The 19748-nt window shown below is 43.9% G+C and overlaps 2 protein-coding genes and 1 long non-coding RNA gene across 6 annotated transcripts in view; 2 read left to right on the top strand and 1 right to left on the bottom strand.

The window, feature by feature from the left end:
• Positions 1-206: 206 nt before the first annotated feature.
• On the bottom strand, positions 207-2237 carry LOC122415386 (endoplasmic reticulum-Golgi intermediate compartment protein 2). Its single transcript, XM_043427473.1, has 5 exons — positions 1695-2237; positions 1240-1612; positions 900-1150; positions 532-792; positions 207-434 (listed from the first exon to the last, which is right to left on the bottom strand). The coding sequence occupies exons 1-5, from the start codon at positions 1795-1797 to the stop codon at positions 241-243; spliced, it is 1182 nt and encodes a 393-aa protein (XP_043283408.1). The 5' UTR covers positions 1798-2237; the 3' UTR covers positions 207-240.
• Positions 2238-5753: 3516 nt separating this feature from the next.
• The window catches only part of LOC122414569 (kin of IRRE-like protein 2), a 103170-nt gene continuing 89175 nt past the window's right edge, over positions 5754-19748 (top strand). For 2 of the 4 annotated variants that reach the window (XM_043425965.1, XM_043425964.1), the window contains exon 1: positions 5754-6187. Coding sequence is in view for 1 of the 4 variants with exons in the window: in XM_043425964.1 (XP_043281899.1) it covers positions 6136-6187 (52 nt within the window). In the remaining 3 variants the exon portion in view is untranslated. Of the gene's footprint in view, positions 6188-6688; positions 6945-19748 lie in introns of those variants that run through there. The other 2 variants (XM_043425966.1, XM_043425967.1) reach the window with 2 other exon arrangements.
• LOC122414573 (uncharacterized) lies at positions 8402-9218 on the top strand. The gene is made up of 3 exons (XR_006261785.1): positions 8402-8667; positions 8786-8987; positions 9068-9218. It is a non-coding gene; the product is annotated as an uncharacterized lncRNA (long non-coding RNA).

Genomic DNA, 19748 nt, shown 5'->3' with positions numbered 1-19748 from the left:
ATTCGTATATTTGCTTAGGAGAAGAATATTATAAGAAAATTTTATTTCGAATTAATCAATTTTTTTCAAGTTGTAAAATGTTACATACTTCATCTGGAGCCTGATGGTTGGTTAATTCGAAATCATTTTTTCCTCATCACGATTTCCGTTTGGGTCATTCATTTTCATCTTTTCCACAGCGATAGAAATGAACATACGCGTAAAAATGCAGTTTTTTTTAAATATTCGCATGAAAATACTTTATTGAGCGTGCAAAGTAAGATCTATACATGGTGGCGTTGGAACATTGATAAGGTTAATCGGTCCAACATTCGGTTTTTCGGTCAATAGATCTTGGGTTATTAAGACTCTTCGATCATTTTTCGATTCTGGTGATTTGAGAAATTTACAACAAGCGATGTACCAGATGGTTTGGACCACGCTGTTGATCAGGCCTGTATCAATCGGAGTAAAATTCACAATGATTCGTTAACGTCCTTGACAATAACATCAGTTGGTAAAAGTATTGATGGAATAACGAAAACAACTTACCACTGGTTACAAACACACCGCCAACGATGGCGCACAATTTCACTAAAAATTGTGCAAAAGAATCTCGCTGCTGAATCACTTTGACTTTCAAAGCGCTTGTGTCGTATTTAAAAAATATCCCAGGAATACCGTGGGATCCCTTGTTGTGATTAATCGGTCTTTGATGATCTTTCACACTGTATTGGTAAGACTTGGATGTGTGTAATAACGTAGAAATATCTGTTGGAACTATTTCAACAAAATACTGGTATAACATCATATCTGCGAGAACAAAAAATCATCAGTCATGTTGTGTCGCTCGATTAAAACTGAAAACAAAATTAATTTTGAGCAAAATTTTTCTAACTTCAGTTAGCATCACAACTTACTTTCATCAGCTATTTTTTCATCGCCGTCAAGAGGATGTATAATTCCGGGACTAGCTTCGCCAAAGGAGAATCTGTTGATTCTGTGAGTGAAATTATAATCCTGAAAGGACATGTACGCCGAAATGTGCACATGACCCGTTGGAAGAGACAAAGATTTGCCAGCAGTTATGTGGAAGTTTCCAGCAACTTTATTTAAATCCAGACTGCCATGAATGCGACACGCGTTCGGGGGATAACCAGGATCATCAGTTCTGAAAAAGTTTTAGGAATAAATCAATAGAATTTTAGTACGAATATAAGAATGATTAGCCACTTCTAAGGAGTAGGACACATAACAAACCTTTCTGGCATATCACCAAAGAATGTAACTTGCTGCGATTTCCACAACAATTCATGAATAGCATGATATTCTTCTCTAAGATAGGAATTCATGTGTTTGAGCGCATCGAAGTGAGATCTTTGGTGAACCGACAACTCCCACCAGGTGTCTTCTTCGGTAAGGGGCTCAAAGTCTCTAAGATTTTGATTGGTGGCATCCAATATGTCAGCACCAAGACGAGAACAAGGCATAGCGACGGTGATGTCTATGTTGAGTTTCAATTTAGCATCGATTTCTGTGTCCGGCTCATATTTGAATTGGAGTCTACTGTCGAGAAAGTATCTCGTCTCGGAGTAGATCAAATACACAATAAGGCAGAAAGTGACGAGAGAAACTATAGAGAAGATGAAAATATTTCATTCAAAAAATTAAAAAATCTTCGTTTTTGCCATACGAGACCTTTTAGAAATACTCACACGTTCCCCCGACCGCCGATTTATCTATACACGTGTCGGGAACTTTCGGGAATGCGTCGAGTTCTTTGACATTTTTCAAATTAACGTTTCTTCGCCGGAGCATGTTTGTGGGCAGATTTTATGGAGTGCTAACTCGAAAAATACTGTAAAATTCACTTACACGAATTCGAACACGAAATATACATCAATTTCTTGATTGAACCTTATTTTCGAAGTTTTTAATTTATTGTACTATCAGTTTTTTTATCATACACTACTCTACGTGAGTTTTATTATAAACATTCTGCCGTCGTGCTCATGCACGAGGTGTTGCTGACGAGGCATGTCATTATTTACTTTCCTTCAAATTCGCTCTCTACGCTCTCTACTGCCTAACTTACGCTCCGTCATGAAGGATATCCATGGCATCCAATAAAAAATTAACAACAATCTACGCTCCTATTTCTCACGATCTTTACACTTACAAACCCGCCACCTTGTCATTTTTTACTACGTGTGCTCTCGTATGTCAATTCCTCCTCCAGCTCCTGAGCCCCGCCGCATTGGAATATAGCGCCACGGCCAGAGAGTAAGTATCGAGCAAGATATATCGCAGCTGCTTAAAAGGTCCATAGTGAGGTGAGGACCGCGAGGACGCTATTGTGTATATTGGTTAGTGGTTGTATAGTTTGGAAAGGTTAATCCATGAAGATCGGCCGACCTGCAGATTCCGTGCCTACCGACAGAAAATAACGAGCTTCCCTACCTACGAATTTCTGTTTTGGCATCGGTCGGTACATCACAGTGGAGTTCAATAGAGGTGACGCTGATGAAGATGGCGCTTATGCACAATATTCCCGCCAATCGCACTCATGACGGTCGAAGTTTTTCTCTAGAATTGTTTGACTTCGAGAAAGTTTGTCCGTGTTTTTTCTATAGATGGGAATGAAAAAATGTCTGTTTTAATTTTTCAAGCGTCCAATATAAAAATGATCGACAGCTGTAGTTGCGCCGGGTCCGGGGGAGAATCATTCTTCAAGAGCCTTATATACATCAGGTACGAGAGAGCTTTTGTTACTCTGTACATATGGAAATCTCACATCTATGTGCTCCCAAACCATTGTTCATTTTTATACTGCTATTTTTTTTTTAAATAAATGATCGCTGCAGTATGTGCGATTCCGTATAATGCGATTTAGCGTAAGTTGAGCTGATTATGACGATGTTCATCGGAACGTTTCGGGAAATGTTTTCGAAGCATTAAAGCTACGGACACAAACAGCCGCGTCTATTAAAATGCAAATAAAAATGCAATGGCGGCTCCATAAGTGATACTTAGCGAGGAGCCGATATCAAGATTTCTAAACTATTAGAAAATCATCGTTATTTCGTTGAAAATTCATTTTGAATAACTTTTATCATGAATCACATATCTCGGACTACATTATTGACAATTGGAGAAAAAGTCGTTAAAAATTGGTTATGAAATAAGTCATCTGAGGAGCCAATTGTCGAAAGTTCATCCCGAAGGAACACACATTTTCGGCTATTTTTTAATTTGATAAAAGCAATCTAATGCTTTTGAAGTTCGAAACTTCTGAAAATCGGATGTTCCGGTGACGTGAGTTTGTGCGTCCCATGCAATTATTGCATAGATAAAAATGAAATATGCCTGAGGAAGTTTGAGTTGTAATGATCGATAGCGTTTGGAATTTGGAATAGTAGGGCATACGAACATGAGATGGATGTATGGTGTATTGGAAAATTGCCCGGGGGAGTTTAACGAACACACAGCGAAGGCAATCGATGAGGCAAACAACGCGTTTCGAATTGGTTGAGCAAATTCATCTCGGTACGGAATTAATTAATCGCCTTTCCCTACATTGGGTCATCGCCGAGAATTAAAATTTACTTTATTCGCCACTCTCGAATCACAATATTTTTTTCTTTTATGAACTTTTTTTTATTTCGCGGAACCCGAGCAGCAATTGTTGAGAATTATTATTCTCACGAAATCATGTATTCCGTTAAAAAAAAAAAAAAAAAATGAATATTTATGATTTTGTGTTGCGTATAATTATCAGTTGGAAAGTGGAATAAAATCGGGATTTTGTTGCAAGACAAAAACAAAAAAAGTGTTCACTCATCCCAAAGATGTCAATTTTAAAATCACGAACGAAAGACGATAAAAATTCGTTCCTCGCGGTTTTGTCTTACGGTGAAATAGTAAAACTCGTGTCGTCATATAACGTCGTTATATATTCATGACATAATGCGCTCGTGACCCGTGGTCATAGAGTCTAATCGTTTCAATCCGTTTTATTATTAATACCGACGATCCTGGAGGTAAATTATTAAAGCGCGTGGCACACCGCGAGTCGCGAGCGAGACTGGTTTCTTTGTCGAAGAAAGTCGTGGGTAGCGCGCGGGGGCGCTGGATTAAGCGAAAACTTTTGAGGAAGTCTTTCCTTGCCAAGAAACTTTCCTCGAGAATATCCTTGCCTCATTTCTTCGTTTCCTTATCCCGTGGCTTCTCGCGTACGTCGATATAAACGGCGGTTTTTTTTCCGCATTAAATTATTATTCTTGGTTGTTTCATTATAAATACACTGCGGAAGAGAGATACTCATGTGGAAGCAAGTTTAAACGGTGAAAAAAAAAAATACAACTTTCTTTTCACTCAGCCATGTTTGCGTGTTCAATCCACTAAAGTGCATTCGAAAAAAGTGATTTTTTGTTGCCAATCTCAAAGCTCAATCTGCAAAGCGATTTTTCCAACGAATAATCCCTTTATGAAGAAAGTTTTATGAGAAGGCCTCATTAAAATTGTGCCTGTCCGCACAAAGGGCTCGTTTAAGGTTAGTTCACGTGCCAAAACGATGAAAAAACGAGTGATTCCAATTCTTGATTTTTCGTCATTGATGTTTTGATGTTTAAAAATAATAACACGAAATTCGCGTGAGATTCTGGACAGGAGTGTGTCCAATATTTTTTCTTCAATTGATAAAAGCCCGTTGGTGAGAAAGCGAGTGTCCCGTCCGAAAAATGAGGCGGTTGAACAACGAACTACCGCTTGAAGGTTGAAGAAGTGAGGTTATGTTCGCGTCGAGAGATTATTTCAGACTGCATAGACTGCAAAGTTTTTTTAGTCGGGTTTTTGAATGATGCTGTATCGAGAATCGAGATCATGACAAAAACGTTAGTCGGGCAAAACATCTGTTAGCTTATTGTTTGTTGGTGTTTTTTTCGTTCGTAGAGTGGTTTTATCGCATCGTTGATTCGATGTTATTAATTCGACTCGTGTTTATCCCACGTTAAAAAATTGCTTTGGATTCGTTGTTGCATGCGAGTGCGCTGTTTCTCGCGCTCTTTTTCCCCCCGCTTTCTCTGTTTTCGCTTTTCGCTTACTCCACCCCCCTCTCTCGCTCCGTTGTTCTCTTCAATTCGTCGTGTAGTTTCGGCGCTCGTTTTCGCCATCTTTTTCACTTTTTGCTGCTGCACTACCGAGTCCGGACTTTTCCTACAGCGACAACAAATTTTAACAATGAACACATTGTTTCTTTGTTAGAGAAACGAAGGTTGAGCGGAAAGAATGGAGAAAGAGCGAGAGAGATAAAAAGGTAGAGCGACGAGAACTGAGGGAAACTGGGTAGAGAAGCGAAAAAAATGGCTAAACAAAGCGAGGGAGAGAAAAGTGAAAGGTTCGTCGTTGCTTTTGCGATTTGGAATGAATTGGAATAAATCTGAAATTACTAACAGAATGCTAGTTCGGGGGGTTCGGGGCTGTTCGGGGCAAAGCAGCAACGGCGTCGGGAAGAGTGGAAGGGGGGGGGGGGGGGTGCGTGTTTCCCAAACTTTTGCGTTCGAAGCCAAGGCATTCGTCGGTTTGTTTTGTTATGCTCTCGTTGTTCGTTGTTCTCGGATCGCGGTGAGTAGGGAAAAAAAGAAGAGCGGCAGTGGAAGAAGGAAGAGCGGTGCGAGGAGTGAGCGAGAGTTTGCGAAACGAGAGGGAGCAACAGCAGTCGGCTGCTTGGTTAAACGTTGGGGTGGAAGCGCGGACGCGCGCCAGTTGAAGGCGAGACTTCGCCCACGCCGCTCTGCCCCCCGCTCAGCACGGAATATTTGTTACGAAAGTGTCCGAAATACGAGTATCCTAATTTTTATCAGGGGTAGCCGAGATAAAGAAAATTAAATCGATTTTATCCCATATAAAAAATACCGGCTAATCGTAACGCGCTATTAATTTGGGGGGGAAAAAAAAGTATCGTTGGGATCGAAAGTCGCGTAAAGTCCCGCCAAAAATTCCAACTCTTTCGACCACTTTGCGACATCGAACGTTTTTTTCTTTCGCTCCGCGTGCTTTCGTGCTGATTTAATAAAAATTTATACAACATCGGGCATTGGAGATACGGAGATAAAATTTTTTGAATAACTTTCGATTAATGTAGACCGCCGTTAAAAAATGTCATCGATCAATCGACGCTTCCAATTCGTCCTCGTTTTGTTCTTCAAAGGTGAGTCATTTCGCTGTTTACATTTATCCCGAACCGATGTCGCGTTTTTTTTTCTTTTTCATCCGACATTCTCATTGTTCCATCGCTGCGTTTGTTCTTTTTCTGAAAATTTTTGGATCGCTCGAAACTCGTACAATTTTGCAGCTGTTTTTTAGCCCTCCCGTTTGCGGAGGTGACGAACGAGCTCGTAAAATGGTGCGCCGCGTAGGCATCAATCGGTGCGAAAGCATCGTGTCCCGATGTCACGTGCGAGTGCAGGCAGCCCCGTTGATTTGCGACTATCGCATACCCGTTTGCCGTCGGTTGCGCCGCAGATGCGCGGGCGCTCCGCAGCGGTTACACGTCGCCACCGAAAACACCACGAAATCCTCTCATTTTTCCCTGTTTCCTCGCCCCCCCCCCCCCCCCCCCCATTCTTTTTTTATTTTCATTCGGAAAAATATTCATTTGATTATTTTTTTTTTCTCAGACGCGAAGGGATACCGAATTCACAATCGGCGGAAAAAAATTCATCGAAATTCGCGCTTCTGGACGGAGGAATTGGACAGTTTTTAAGGAAAACGACGACCCGAGTTTTGCGGGCTCTGCTCGTTCGATCGAAGCTTCGAAACGGTCGGGGAAGCCTCGCGGTTCTCTCTCGCGTCGTGATCACTTCTCGGAAACGCTGAAAACGTTGAGAAATATTCGGAGAATCGATGCGCGGTACGCGTGGCAATCTCGCCCCTTCATCAAATTTCATCACGTTCTTTTATCCCGGGTGAGTTTTGCCAAGTTTGCTTTGATTTTGTCGGAATTTCGAGCTCATCGAGTGATCGAAGCTTCCCTCTGAATTCGGCATATAAAATAGCGTGCTGGCTCGTTTGATCAATCGAAAAGCCAAATTGCTTTTTCCACGGAGCGCAAATAATTTCATTTGCTTTGCACCGATTCGTGTACGTCACTTGGTCAATGTATACAGCAATTACTACTTTTAATTCGGTCCAACAGTCACGGGGCTCAGCCCACGGGAAATTATTTGGAAAATGAGAATTTTGACGAGAACATTACTCCAACGTCCGATTTTGGCCGGGAATGAAAATCGACGGTAACGTTTGGACTCGACGTGGCTTCGACCCGATGAGGAAGTGAAAATCCGGTCGGGCATTGTTTACCGATCTCCGTGCACGAGTCTACGTTTGCCCGGACGAAACACCGAGAAAATGGGTGGGGTTCAATATGTCGAATAACTGAATTGTAGAACGGTCGATATTTCGAAATTTTAAAAGTTGTGATATCAGTTTGGAGAGAAATAAGTTATTCGAAATTCTTATTCCCGATCGACTATTCACCAGATTGCGTGTTTAATCAAAAATTCCTTCTTTCTATTCGTATTTACCCGAAAATATATATTTCAATAGTTTTCATTTCGAATGCGCAATTTTAACAGACCATCCGAATGTAAAAAGTTCATATTTTCGAATTCAAAATGGAGAGTGTAATTGTTTTACAGACAGACCAGAATACAGAGTAGCAAAAGATCGAAAGTGAATTTTTCGAGCCTATAAAACTTAGACACGCGGAATAGCGATAGCTCGAAAAGGCGAAAGCCAAAATGGCAATTTTTAAAATTGGAGATCACCGGTCTGTGTTTGGAGCTCCGCTGCATTTCTTTATTTTGATCGATCGACTTTCCAACGTTTCGCTATTTTGACTGTTCGACTTTTTCCTGTTTCATTATTTCAGTCTCAGTAATATTTGATCTTTCGTTATTACATTTTCAAAATTGTCAATTTTCACAGTATCGCTGACTGTAGTAATTCATGAATCGAAACATTAATAGTCGGATTTACGAAAAATCGATATTTTAGTCATCGTCCTATCGGCGATTGTTACATTCTATTTTCGATGTAAACGTGCTTCGAACCCTGCAGTTTCTACTTTATTTATTTTCGACATTCAAGGCTCTAGTAGAATTGATCTGTCTCCATATTGTCATTCGAAGTTTATAAACTCGAGATTTTAGCTGTTCGAAATTTCAGTCATTCCAACATTTGATCCCCACCCCGAGAAAATATGCCAGCCGAATTGCTAGCTCGACAAACCTTCGTGACGCGTTGTCTCTCGGTTTGGTAAACGCTCGGGATCGCACCTGCTGCTGTTGTTATCGAGAGCCTTTTCTTTCGTTTTTGTAGCCTCCTTCGTTCGGCGTGTTGTTGACATCATTAGTATTTCATAGAAAATAGTACGGATCTCGTGCTCCTCCGGCTCTGGAAAGCTTCATTCTCTTCCGGTAGCGGCAGGAAAGGGGAGTGGAGAAAGGGGGAGAAGAGAGCAGCGCGCCGCTGATTGCGAGAGATCGAAACGAACGAACGAGCAGGGGGATACGAGGCGGGGAGAGAGGGCGAGGAAGCCTCGGGGAAACACGGCGCACCGTGCATTACACGCGTTTTCTCGGCCGATCGAATTAGCCTGCGCTACACACGCCCGCGACAGCCAACGACGTATGTACTCGATGAAGAGGACTGAAATTCACACAATTATCGCGACCACGTGACACATATTCGAACGCCTCGCTTATTGAGGCGAACTCTCACCAATTTTTCACCTTCCCATTTTCAGTCTCCGATGTCTCCCTTGTTATCGAGAGCATAATGATCGTGCATTGTTGTTGTTCTTTCGGCTCGACGGGAAACAGCAAAAATAACAGGCTGATTGGAAAAAACAAGCAATCGATAGAGTCGAGTCGAATTAATTGATGCTGGCAGATGCGTCGCCAGGCGCTTTTCGCATTGGCGAGTGCACAGCAGCGATCGTGGTAGTTGTACGTGAACAAGCAAAAATTACAATTTTATACCGAGTCCTTGTTAATTCGTATCAATATTGTTTTTTGCTTATTTTCAGTTTTCGGTTGAGCCGAGAGCGTTGGTACGAATTCGCATGAGGGGCATTGAGATTGCAGAGAACTGTAGAGAAATGAATTTTCCTAATTTTTCTCCCGAGGCCCTGGGCGCTGGAAGTTTCTTCCCGAATAAATCGTGAATTTGATGGTCAACTCTCGGATTGATGGGAATGAAGGAGATTTTTACGAAGTTAATGAAATGTTGAAGCTGACGCGGCGGGGACAAGAGTCGAACGAAGCGGAGAGGAAATGAATCGTTAGACTTCGAGGTTGCGAAGGTGCGAGAGAACACCCGTGGAAAGGGTCGGTAGACTTTGTCTTTGGAAAAAGCTCGACACGCTCTCCGCAAAGCCTCGTCAAAGGGGATCGTTTGACTTGGACTTTGTCAATGGGGGCGCGCGCGCGTGTGTGCGCGCGCTCTCTCGAGTCAGGGAATAAGGGCGCCCCGGCATCCTCCTCCTCGTTTACTCTTCGTTGGGTGGGACGAAACTTTCGTCCAACTCTCACGCTCGACGATTTCTAGCCTTTCGCGATTGTTCTCGTATCCTTGACGGGGGCGCGCGCTGCTCCCTCTTTCGCCGACGCCAAGTTCGAACGAGATGATGAGACTTTATAGCTTTTTGACCCCTTACACTCAATCACACCTTGTTCCTTCTTCTCTCCTTCGGCGATCCTTCCTCCTCCAATCTCTTCGTCCCGCACTTTGACTCGTTTCATTCGAGCCTCGATCTTCCCTCGCAAAAGTTTCCATCGCTCCGACTCATCCCCCTGGATGCTGCTTCGGTATTCTTAAACAAAACATTCCAAGAGTTGGGAGACTCGTGACAATTGTGGAAAGTTGCTTGGGATGATTCCAGGCGAGAAATAAAATTATTCGAATTTTCATGCCCAGGAAATAAAGGGGACGAAAGAGCCGTTGAAATAACAGGGCAAGAGCCTGAGACCAGGCGGTTTTGTGATCTGCAATCGGAGTGAGATATTCCGTGCGCGCATTTAGCGACTCACGAACTCGCGGGCGGGAATCGTGACCGAGGAAAGTTTGGCTCTCGCTTCATTCTCACCTCTTCTATCTTCCAACTATTGCCATTCGTTCGCACAAATCACAATACGAACTTACCGAGTTTTGCCCTTTTCGAGAGACTTTATTCTTATCTCTGTTAACCCCCTTGCCCCTTCGCCGCGATCTTTTAGCTGTGACTAAGATATTTCATCGTGTAACTCCTCATTTCATCACCTTTTCTCTTGCGTGCTCCGGTGTGTGGGTGTACTCAACGAGGACGCGTCTTTGAAAGTTTGATTAAACTTCGACGTGCTCGTCGATCCTGTTCCTCGGTTCTCCTAAGCCAGAGAGACTCTCTTTATCCCCCCGGAGTGAGAAGAAAGGGAAAGAGTGCGAAAGTTCTCGTTCCTTTGTTCCCCTCCGAGGGAAGAAAACTGCTCGTATTTTGTCACTGTTTTGGACTCGTCGGTCCGCTCCATTTTCTCGATCGAGTTTTCATCGATTCAATTTTTTCCTCTCGCACGAGTCGCGAATCGAGGGCGAGCAACGTTTCCAAGAGTAACGTTCGTCCTCGTAGAGTTTCGAAGCTCCGCAATCCCTTCGAGATCCGAACGAAAAATGCGTTTTATTTGTGTTCGAGAGTTGGATAAAAAGCTGATTGGATTGGCGCACAAGCTGCGGCTCACTTAGCGCTCCTCGTAGAATTTCTTCGCCACGGAAAAAGCCGAGACCTCGACGGCGTCGTACTTCCTTACTCGATCGTCGATTCGCAGTGGCGGGTGGCAGTAAATTTTGAAATTCGAATGAAGCTGCACGCCGAGCACAGTTGGCCCATTCCTATGCTCGCTGTGGCTAACGGCGCGAACGCAGCTTCGATTCTCTTCGAGCGGGAGTCGGGCATGGAAACAGAGGATCGGCGAGCAGGGAGAAGAGAGAAAAGATTTGTTGGCCAGCGAAGGTTTTTACTCGCGCGCGCACGCGACCTCCCCAACCCCCTCGCAGCGTATGCTTCGAGAAAACGCGGTACATCCGAGCCGAGGAGTTGAGCGTTTTTTTCCACCAACTTCTTTCTTTTTTCCCCTTTATTTTTATACTCGGAAGACGGACACGGTGCTATTAAATGGAGCGTATCATGAAAGCAGGTTTTTCTACTTTCTTCGCTGATGAAATGGGTGAGCACTCTTACTCGGAGCAGTAGTTCCAGCGATCGTTTCTTCTTTACGAGATACACGCGGGCTCCCGCACATCCGCAGAGAGTGGGAGGGCCAGGGCGACTCGACGCGAGAACCGCAAAACTTGAAAGTACCCTCTGGAAACACCCAACTTTCATCAATAATAATAAATATCAATGTTTATTTAGCTTCTTTACGAGTTTCATTTATTGTCGAACTCGGGTCTAGCGGGCGAATTTTCAAGACGGTTTTACCTCGAGTGAAAATCCTCCCGATTCCGAAAATACGCTTGCTTTTCGAAGGAATCCTCACCGATTCGTGATCAATATACCGGTGAACCGGTCACAAGATTTTATTGAATAATAATTGCTCCTTCATTCTCACGATTATTTAAAAACATTTTTACAGAATGGGGAGCTTCATTCGTCGCATTAGCAGCGAGCTCGAGGACGAACCGCAGAGGGGTTTGCTGCTGCGTGTCCTGGAAATTTCAGCTTTGATTCCGGAAGCGTGCGCCGCACGCTCTGAGCAGAAGGTTCTCTGATTCGCGTGTGATTCTCACTCGGCGTGCCACCGAGTACCGATGAGATTATGGTTCGCGTACAGAGCGAAAGAGAGACAGGAGAGCGTGCGAGAGGGAGGCGCGCGGAGGACCGTACTTTGCTGGATTTCTACAGGAAATTGATATTCCTTGCCACGACTCGAGTGAGAACGCGGATAATGCCGCAGCTGCATGTGTCCGTGTGTACGCGTGCGTGGATTCGGGCTCGTTTCTACGTAGTTCCTCGCGGTCGCACAGGGATATTGACATTTCTCTCTTCATTTATCCATCGCTGTAGCGATCTTTCTCATTCTTTATTCTTCCCCTTGCTCCCCTCTCTTTCCGCCTCTCCGGCAGTGAAATATTGACCCCGTTTCTATGTGCGCTCGCAATTTCAGAGTTGTATGTTAATTGACTCGCAATCAGTGTTTTAAACGATTTGTTCGGGTTTCCCGAGCTCTCATTGTTTGCACTCGAAAGTACGTGTAACGTTGAAGAGCCGTGGAATTGAACACGTGTACATGCAGCCTGCATTTATTCAATAGCTATATAATTCATCGAGTGAACTGAGAAACGCGATGGATAATGCGAATGCTGCGTCCAGATGAAAATAAAAAGTAGCCAATTAAACCGGACGACTGATCGTACACAATTGCGTTTCCATCGACATTCATTAGGTCTATTCCAACCGGAATTTCCATCGTATGTCCTTCGGCTGATCAATCCAAACGGGGGGAAACGCCGATGCGAGATTGAAATATTTCAACAGCATTTAATAAAGTTGTTAACAATGGTGCTCCGACTCATTCACATTTCGTTAGTTTCATCTCGTGTATTCCAAACCTAAAATCTCTCTGATCGAGATCCAAATGTTTGAGGGGATTCGGATCACTGCACCAGCACTTCGAACAGCCCCCTTATTCTCGTCTGTGTGCTGTACTCGTGACCGAACTGGCGTCCCCTAGACAACAGCCTCGTAAACGTTGTCACGGCAAATAAATTCAAATGGATTTCTCGTAAAATACGTTTTTACACCTACACAGATTTTACGATCTCCGAGTAGGTTGGGCTTCGAAGAGTGCCGGAGAGAGAGAGAGAGAGAGTTGCGAATTCGGAATGAGGCCATCCAGAATATCAATATGTATACAGAGCTCTTCAAAACCCCCCGGAAAGTGAAAAACCTCCGAAAAGCCGCGTTTCCATTCCTCTTCGCCCCTCGATTCCGTCTGTTTTAAAAAGCTCAATTTTTCTTCTAAAATCTCCCGAAAATCCAGTTCCCAAAGAGCTTCGTTCGTCACGAAAAGAAACTTTGGTGTCGTCGTCCCATATTTGTAAAAAAAGCTCTTCTCCCCCGACTCGTTCGACGCTGGGCGCTCATCCTCTTGAAAAAGCTGAATAACGGAAGTTACGCTCTCCGGAGTAGGACAGAATCAAGCACAGTTTTTCGCCCGTACACAAAGGTCACTTTATGTGCAGACGCCTCTCGAGCTTTTATATTACGACGCCTCGACGAATCGGCTGTCATCGTATGACGAGTTTGATACACATGCTCGCGAGACCGTGCCTGAATTCAACCCTTCGTCCCCCTGCCCCCTTCCGACCATAAAAAGCCCCATTTCGATGGTACTTTTTCTTTATGGAAGTTATATATCTCCTTATTTTCACTTGCACAGTTTCGTGGCTTTTTCCCCTTTTTCTGTCACCCCCCCGCCCCACGGCTCCACGACGTGGCTTAACAACATTTGTATATACTTGTATACGTTATTCAACTTATTTGCTCACGATATACCCTCGCATAAACTATAACAAAATGTCACACCAGCACAATAACTCGGCACGATAACGCGCGCTTGTGTATTTGAGTGGTGATAAAGAAAATGTATGTTCGCGTCCCGAGCTCTCTCTCCCTTTCTATTTCTGGTTAACAAAGTTTCCATTTCGCTCTTCTTTATTCGCAAACCCTGAAAAATTTAAGTGCCTCCGCACAACCCTTCGGACGCGTTTAAAAACCGGACAGCGCTCCCCGTGCCTTGATTTTTATCGGCCGTGCACTCGATAACGTCGCTAAGAATAATGATGAAAATCGATGACGAATAATGATGAGTATCGATGAATGAAACGAAGAAGTGAGTCGAAGAACGATTTGGCTGACCGAAGCTCTTTATTCGTTGGTTCGATCGGGTGGTTTTCAAAACTATGAAAATATCGTTGGGCCAGCAATGAAGGTTTTGGTGAATCGCCAATTTTCATTGGGCGACGATTCAACAAAAAAATAGTTTGAAAAAATTACGTTTTTTTTTCTCATTTCGATGAAATTGGGATGATCCACGCTCGTTCGGCGTCGACGAATCTTATTGTTGCACTCTCGTGTCTTTGAGCACACGTTTGCTAAATTTTCGCAACTTTGACGTTCAATTTGCGCGAGTTGATGCGAGAAGTCAGCGTAAAAATAGTGGAAATAATTCACGTGCGTTTGTCCGGAGACAACGCGAGTATAAATACAAGAATGATTCACTGCTGCAAATAATGTGGTAACGCGCGCGCGCGCGCGCTCTCTCCATTTTTATTTTCCATTCTACTCTCCTTCGGTCCTCGCTTTACAGTGCGAAGCTTTAGCTGGCGCGTTCACTTTTTATAAAAGGAGTAAAATTGCGATGACATTTTTTGTGCCTCGGTTCATTCCCTGCTCATCCAGCAGCACTGGTAGCAGCAGCTCTTCCACGCGAGAATGCCGCAAGTTTATACGTACAAAGGTGCAAGAGAGCGAGAGGACACCACCTCGACGCTTCCTCTTCATTTTCCCGTGCTCCGCCGCTCTTTTTTCACCTTCCTGCCGACAATCTGTCCCCCCCGCACCAACTCCACCGGGGACAATCGCTTTTTTCTTTTCATTCACCTAAACCTGCCCGGTCCGGATCTCTCACTTGGAGACCAGACAGAAAGAGAGTGGAATCGAGCGGGAGAAAGGGGGGATCGTTGGCTCGCGCCAAATCAGCGAACGGGAGGAATAAATGCCACATAATCCGGTGCCTCAGCCTCCCTCCCTTTTGATTGCTTCGCGGACCGGCAGCAGGGAGCGCAGCCAACTTTCCCTGCGACCCCTCGAGTCCGCGACGTGTAAGCTCGCCGACATTTTCTCCTGCTCGCTTTCCCTACCGGCCCATTATATTCCGCAACCTTCGCATCCCGACCCCCCTCCGGGCCCTGATGGAAAACGCTCACGAGAACGCGAGTGGCTCTGTTTTAAACTTTCAGCAATTCGAGAAGCTCCCTTCGAAGAAGAAAAGACGAGAACCCGCGCTGCTGCTGCTGCTGCTTCCCGGTGATAACTCGCCGATGAAAAGAACTCGATCAGCTATTAATAAACTTGCCACTTTCTCCCACCACTTTCCCCCTTTCCCCTATTCATTGTTCCCCAAAAATATAGAAAATCGAACTTTTATCCACGGAAATTTTTCGTTGGACGGCCGATCATCGGAGAGGCTCGAAACCTCTTGAAACGCGGTCTCCAGCGATATCTTTAAACTTCCGCAGCATCCATGGACCAAAAACTTTATTAACGTTCTCCAGATCCCGAAGATCCGGGGAGTACGAAAAAAGTTCAGGCTCCCCGACCCTCGAAGGGTCCTAATGCTCAAAGCTCCAGGCCGTTGCCCGAGTTCGAGACGCTTCGGTAGATTCGCAGAAATCACATGTTCAGTTTAAATACAAATGAAATGATTGAATAACCAATCGATTTCGTATTTTCGATCTCCATCGTCGAATCCTCGATTCTGCGTCTCCAAGCCGAGTCGCTTTCGAGCCCGTCGATTTTCGTGGACGATTTTCCCTCGCTGTCTCACCGAGAGACAAACTCACAGAATCGGACGCTGAATTTATTTCCTCTAGAAATCGTAAATGGTAGAAGCGTTTTTATGCTCGACGATAAAAATAGTGGCTCGGTGCGTTGTACATCATAAGCAATGATATTTTAAAGTGAACCTGAAACGGACGAAGCATCGATTAAGGCCTACAAAAATATCGTGCGAGATTTCATTCCGCATGTGTGCAACACATCGATACACACGCTCCCCCATCGAGATAAAATCCACGTGCGTATGTACCCTGATAATTCAACTGGCTGTCTCAATATTTTCACGCGCGGCAACGGCCTCCGAGCCAAAATCCCTTAAAATATTCTCTACCAAGTAGATATGGAAATTCTCGTTCCGACGTACATGCACGGTTCTGTAGCTATTCGAATGGCGGAGGAAAAGGAGGAGGCGCATGGGGAGGAGGGAGACGGCTCGCAGTAACGTGACCATAACTATACGTGTATATTAAACCAGGAACTATTGGAGCTGTGAAGCTTTTATCGATGCTGCGGTGATGGCAGAACGGACAGAGTTTCCAGTATATACAACATGGAATTTCGATGTATACCCAGCAGTCATATTAACATATCGAGGCTGCTGGCCTGGGAGCTTCAAATCCGTTACAAGTCTATAGAAAAAAACTACTTTTTGGGTTGTTTCTCGATGGGGAGCAGGGCGGGAATATTCGTTTTAATTTTCGCTACTTTTTATCGATTTTTTTTCTTTACGGTAGTTCTGTACCTTTGTTGAAATCTTGAGAAACGGCTGAAATTAAGGAGGCTGGATGACGAAATCAAATAATAAGAATTTGATCAAATTTGGTGTTAACATTCTTCAGGATCAAGCATACAAATACAATTTTTTTCAAATTTTTTTACCACATGGATATCGAATAATTGAGCGTTAAATCGACCTTCTTATGCACGAGATGTATACTTATGTACAGATGTAAACTCTATGCTTATACACGTGAACTTTAGTGTTCGATTACTCGAGAGCTATCTGGCAGAAAAATCTAAAAAAATTTATATCGTCTTATATATTTTTAAAGAATGCATTTACCAAATTTTATGAAATTCTTAATATTTTTAACAATGCTTTAGCATGGCAACATTTTAGCGTCGCGATCCACCCTCCTTAAAATACGTTGTAATAATGGGCTTCGTGGAGCGACTGTCAAAATTTCGAATTGATTGACTATTCAGTTTTCCAGCCGAAATAATCAGAATTTGATAAAATTTGGTCTCAACATTCTTTGACATCAAGTACACAAATACAATTTTTTAAAATTTTTTTACCACATGGTTACCGAATAATTGAGCGGTGAATCGAACTTCTTACGTACGAGATGTACAACTGTGCTTATACAGGTGAACTTTAGTGTTCAATTACTCGAGAGCTATGTGGTAGAAAAATCTAAAAAAATTTATATTGTCTTATATATATTTTAAAAGAATACATTTACTAAATTATATTAAATTCGTATAATTTTGAAATTCTACGTAATTTTAGCATGGCTTAGCATGGCAACATCGTATCGTCGCGATCCACCCTCCTTAAGAGTATGAATCAGTCGACTAACCGCACTTGGAATTTTCGAAATCGGAATTCTTTGACAGAGTTTGATCGATTAAAAAAAGACTCTGTCAGCCTACGCAGAACGATGGCAAAAATCGACTGACAGAGCCTTTTTTTAATCGGTCAAACTGTCTCAAAGAATTTCGATTTCGAAATTGGTAACTATCTCTCTCGCACTCATGGTTGCGACATACCGACTGATCCATCCTCTTAAAGGAACTGCCTTGATACGCTTCCACATTATTTTCCCTTTTCGCTTTTCGTCGTCTCGATCTCGCAAATAAGGGGTATTCGTCGTCCTCGAGGTCCGACGTTCGATTCTCGAGGATTGTTAAAGTATTCCCGACTCGAAATGAGAGCGCGTTGAGTTGCGGAGAAAAAAGGCGGTCATAAATTTGCCAATTTTTGGAACTGGAGGTAAATAAATTCCGGCGAAAAGGGCGGTTCTCGATGTTACTCGCGTACTCGCCCTGGCCTTTCCTCGGACACTGTCACATGCAGCGTTTCTGTATATACGTGTACGCATAAATGTACGGGATGTTATCGACTTGTCGGAGAATTCGAGGGAACGCGAAACGTTTTCGTGTTTCCGTTGTTTGGGCGGCCCGGGGGTGGTGGCCGCCTGGCAGGCGACGAAGATGGGGCTTTTGCCTGCGCTTCCCGAGTGTCCGGGTCGGGGTTCGAGTCTCGTATCTGAGAGTGGAAGAGCGAGAGCGAGGGAGAGAAGAGAATCCCGTTTTCCTCTTCCCGGAGCGTTATGCCACGATGATAATTCAAACTCCAAAGTTTCCTCGAGTATACAGAGCATTCCAAAAGTCACGCCCAAGTTTCGGGATAACTAAATAGCGGGGCTCTGCTGCGCGCGATAATGAGAGCCCCGAGCCATGTTTTCTCTCGGCTCCATTCATTATTGGCCACGTTTTCAAGCAGCCCGCTGAGCGCAAGTGATTTTTCACTTTACTCCAATCTTCCTGATATCCTTGTCATTTACCTTTTGCGACGGCATGTACGTCGCTCCTGCTCTTTCCTCTTTTTTCCCCCACATAAATGGCCCATTACCGATAGACCGATAAATCGTCCATTCCCTCGTGAGATATCTCGTCGTCGTTCTCTCGAATCTCAATAATAAATAATCAATTTTCCGACCTTTCCGCTTAAATTGCGCACGCATGTTTTCGAATATGTTAAATTATAGCGGAACATTATTCGCCAATAATACGTTTCCAGCCAGTTTTTTCCATCGACTACTTTCCTCCTCCCATTTTTATCCGATTTTTCACCACTTTATTATCGTTTTATTCAAAGTTACCAGCAGCCCGGTGTAAAACCGAGTTTATCATCGTTAACACACTCTGTGCAAAAGCCATCAGCAAATTATCGATTTTTAACGGGCCTCGAAACGTTTTAAAAATTGTTGCAAAACTGTGAAAAAGATGGCTCGCGTGGGGTCGGAAACTTTGGTCTGAATTTCGAAAAAATCAGGTTTTTTAAAAATTTTTTAAAAACTTTTGATTTCACCATTGCAAGCTTTTCTCCCATCCGATTAACCATAAATCGTGTCACTTGATTCTCCACTTGCAAAGGGGAAGATCGAGAGGGTGACAAATCCGTTGATCGATGAAAACCGAAATTAAGGTAGTGCTCGAAAGCGAGGGCGTTGGTGCGCCGGGAGGTGGAAAACTGGGTCGCGAGTTAGTATGCGAATGAATATGCGACTGGGGGCGTTCTAATGCGGTATTCCGAGTCAACAATAGTGAAAATTATGCGCCCGAAAGATAATGGTGCCGATTGAGTTTTTCGGAGTCGCATTGAAACGTTCGAGCTTGGTACAATGTGGTTTCGGAGCATGGAACACGCCGAGAGAGACAGAGCACCGAGACTTTCCGCCATTGATGCTATTTTACTCCGGGCCGTTACACAATCGCAATAGACAAAGTTTCCGATCGCCAGAATCAGATAAATCAACTGTGCGGAGCGCGTACCAGAGGCTGGATGCGCCCAGCACACGTATATAAATACGTCGATGCACATTTCTCCTCATGCACGCTGTGAAAACTCCCGAGCTATATCTGTACGTCATACAAATCTGTATTTGAAATGGTAAATAGGTTTGTTCGTGGGTATATTGTGCCAGAAACTACGGTAAACAATAAACAGCATTGCAATGCGAATCGAGTTTCGTTATACGCGCTGTTTGCCCTCGTCTTTCTTCTTATTATCTGTATACATTTGCGCGCTTTCAACATTTCTATATGCGGAGCTGGCACATCCGCGACTGATAAAAACTTTATTCCGCGATCGCCCGGTGTATCGGAGATTTAGCGAGACGATACGTAGAGAGCGAAGGAGCTCGTGGACAACGAAAACAAGTAAATAATATGTTTAAAGCTGATCAAGCTGAGAGGCTTTGAAGTTTACTATTCCCTGAGGTTGCGCGCCGAGTTGAGAGGAACGGATGAGGGGTGGGGATTAAGAAGTATCGTCGCGAATCACACCCAGAGGAAACGGGGTTGGCTCTTTGGTGCTTTCTTTTCTTTT

Source organism: Venturia canescens, chromosome 8 (assembly GCF_019457755.1).
Source record: "Venturia canescens isolate UGA chromosome 8, ASM1945775v1, whole genome shotgun sequence".
NCBI lineage: Eukaryota > Metazoa > Arthropoda > Insecta > Hymenoptera > Ichneumonidae > Venturia > Venturia canescens.
This window is presented reverse-complemented; position numbering and strand designations above follow the sequence as displayed.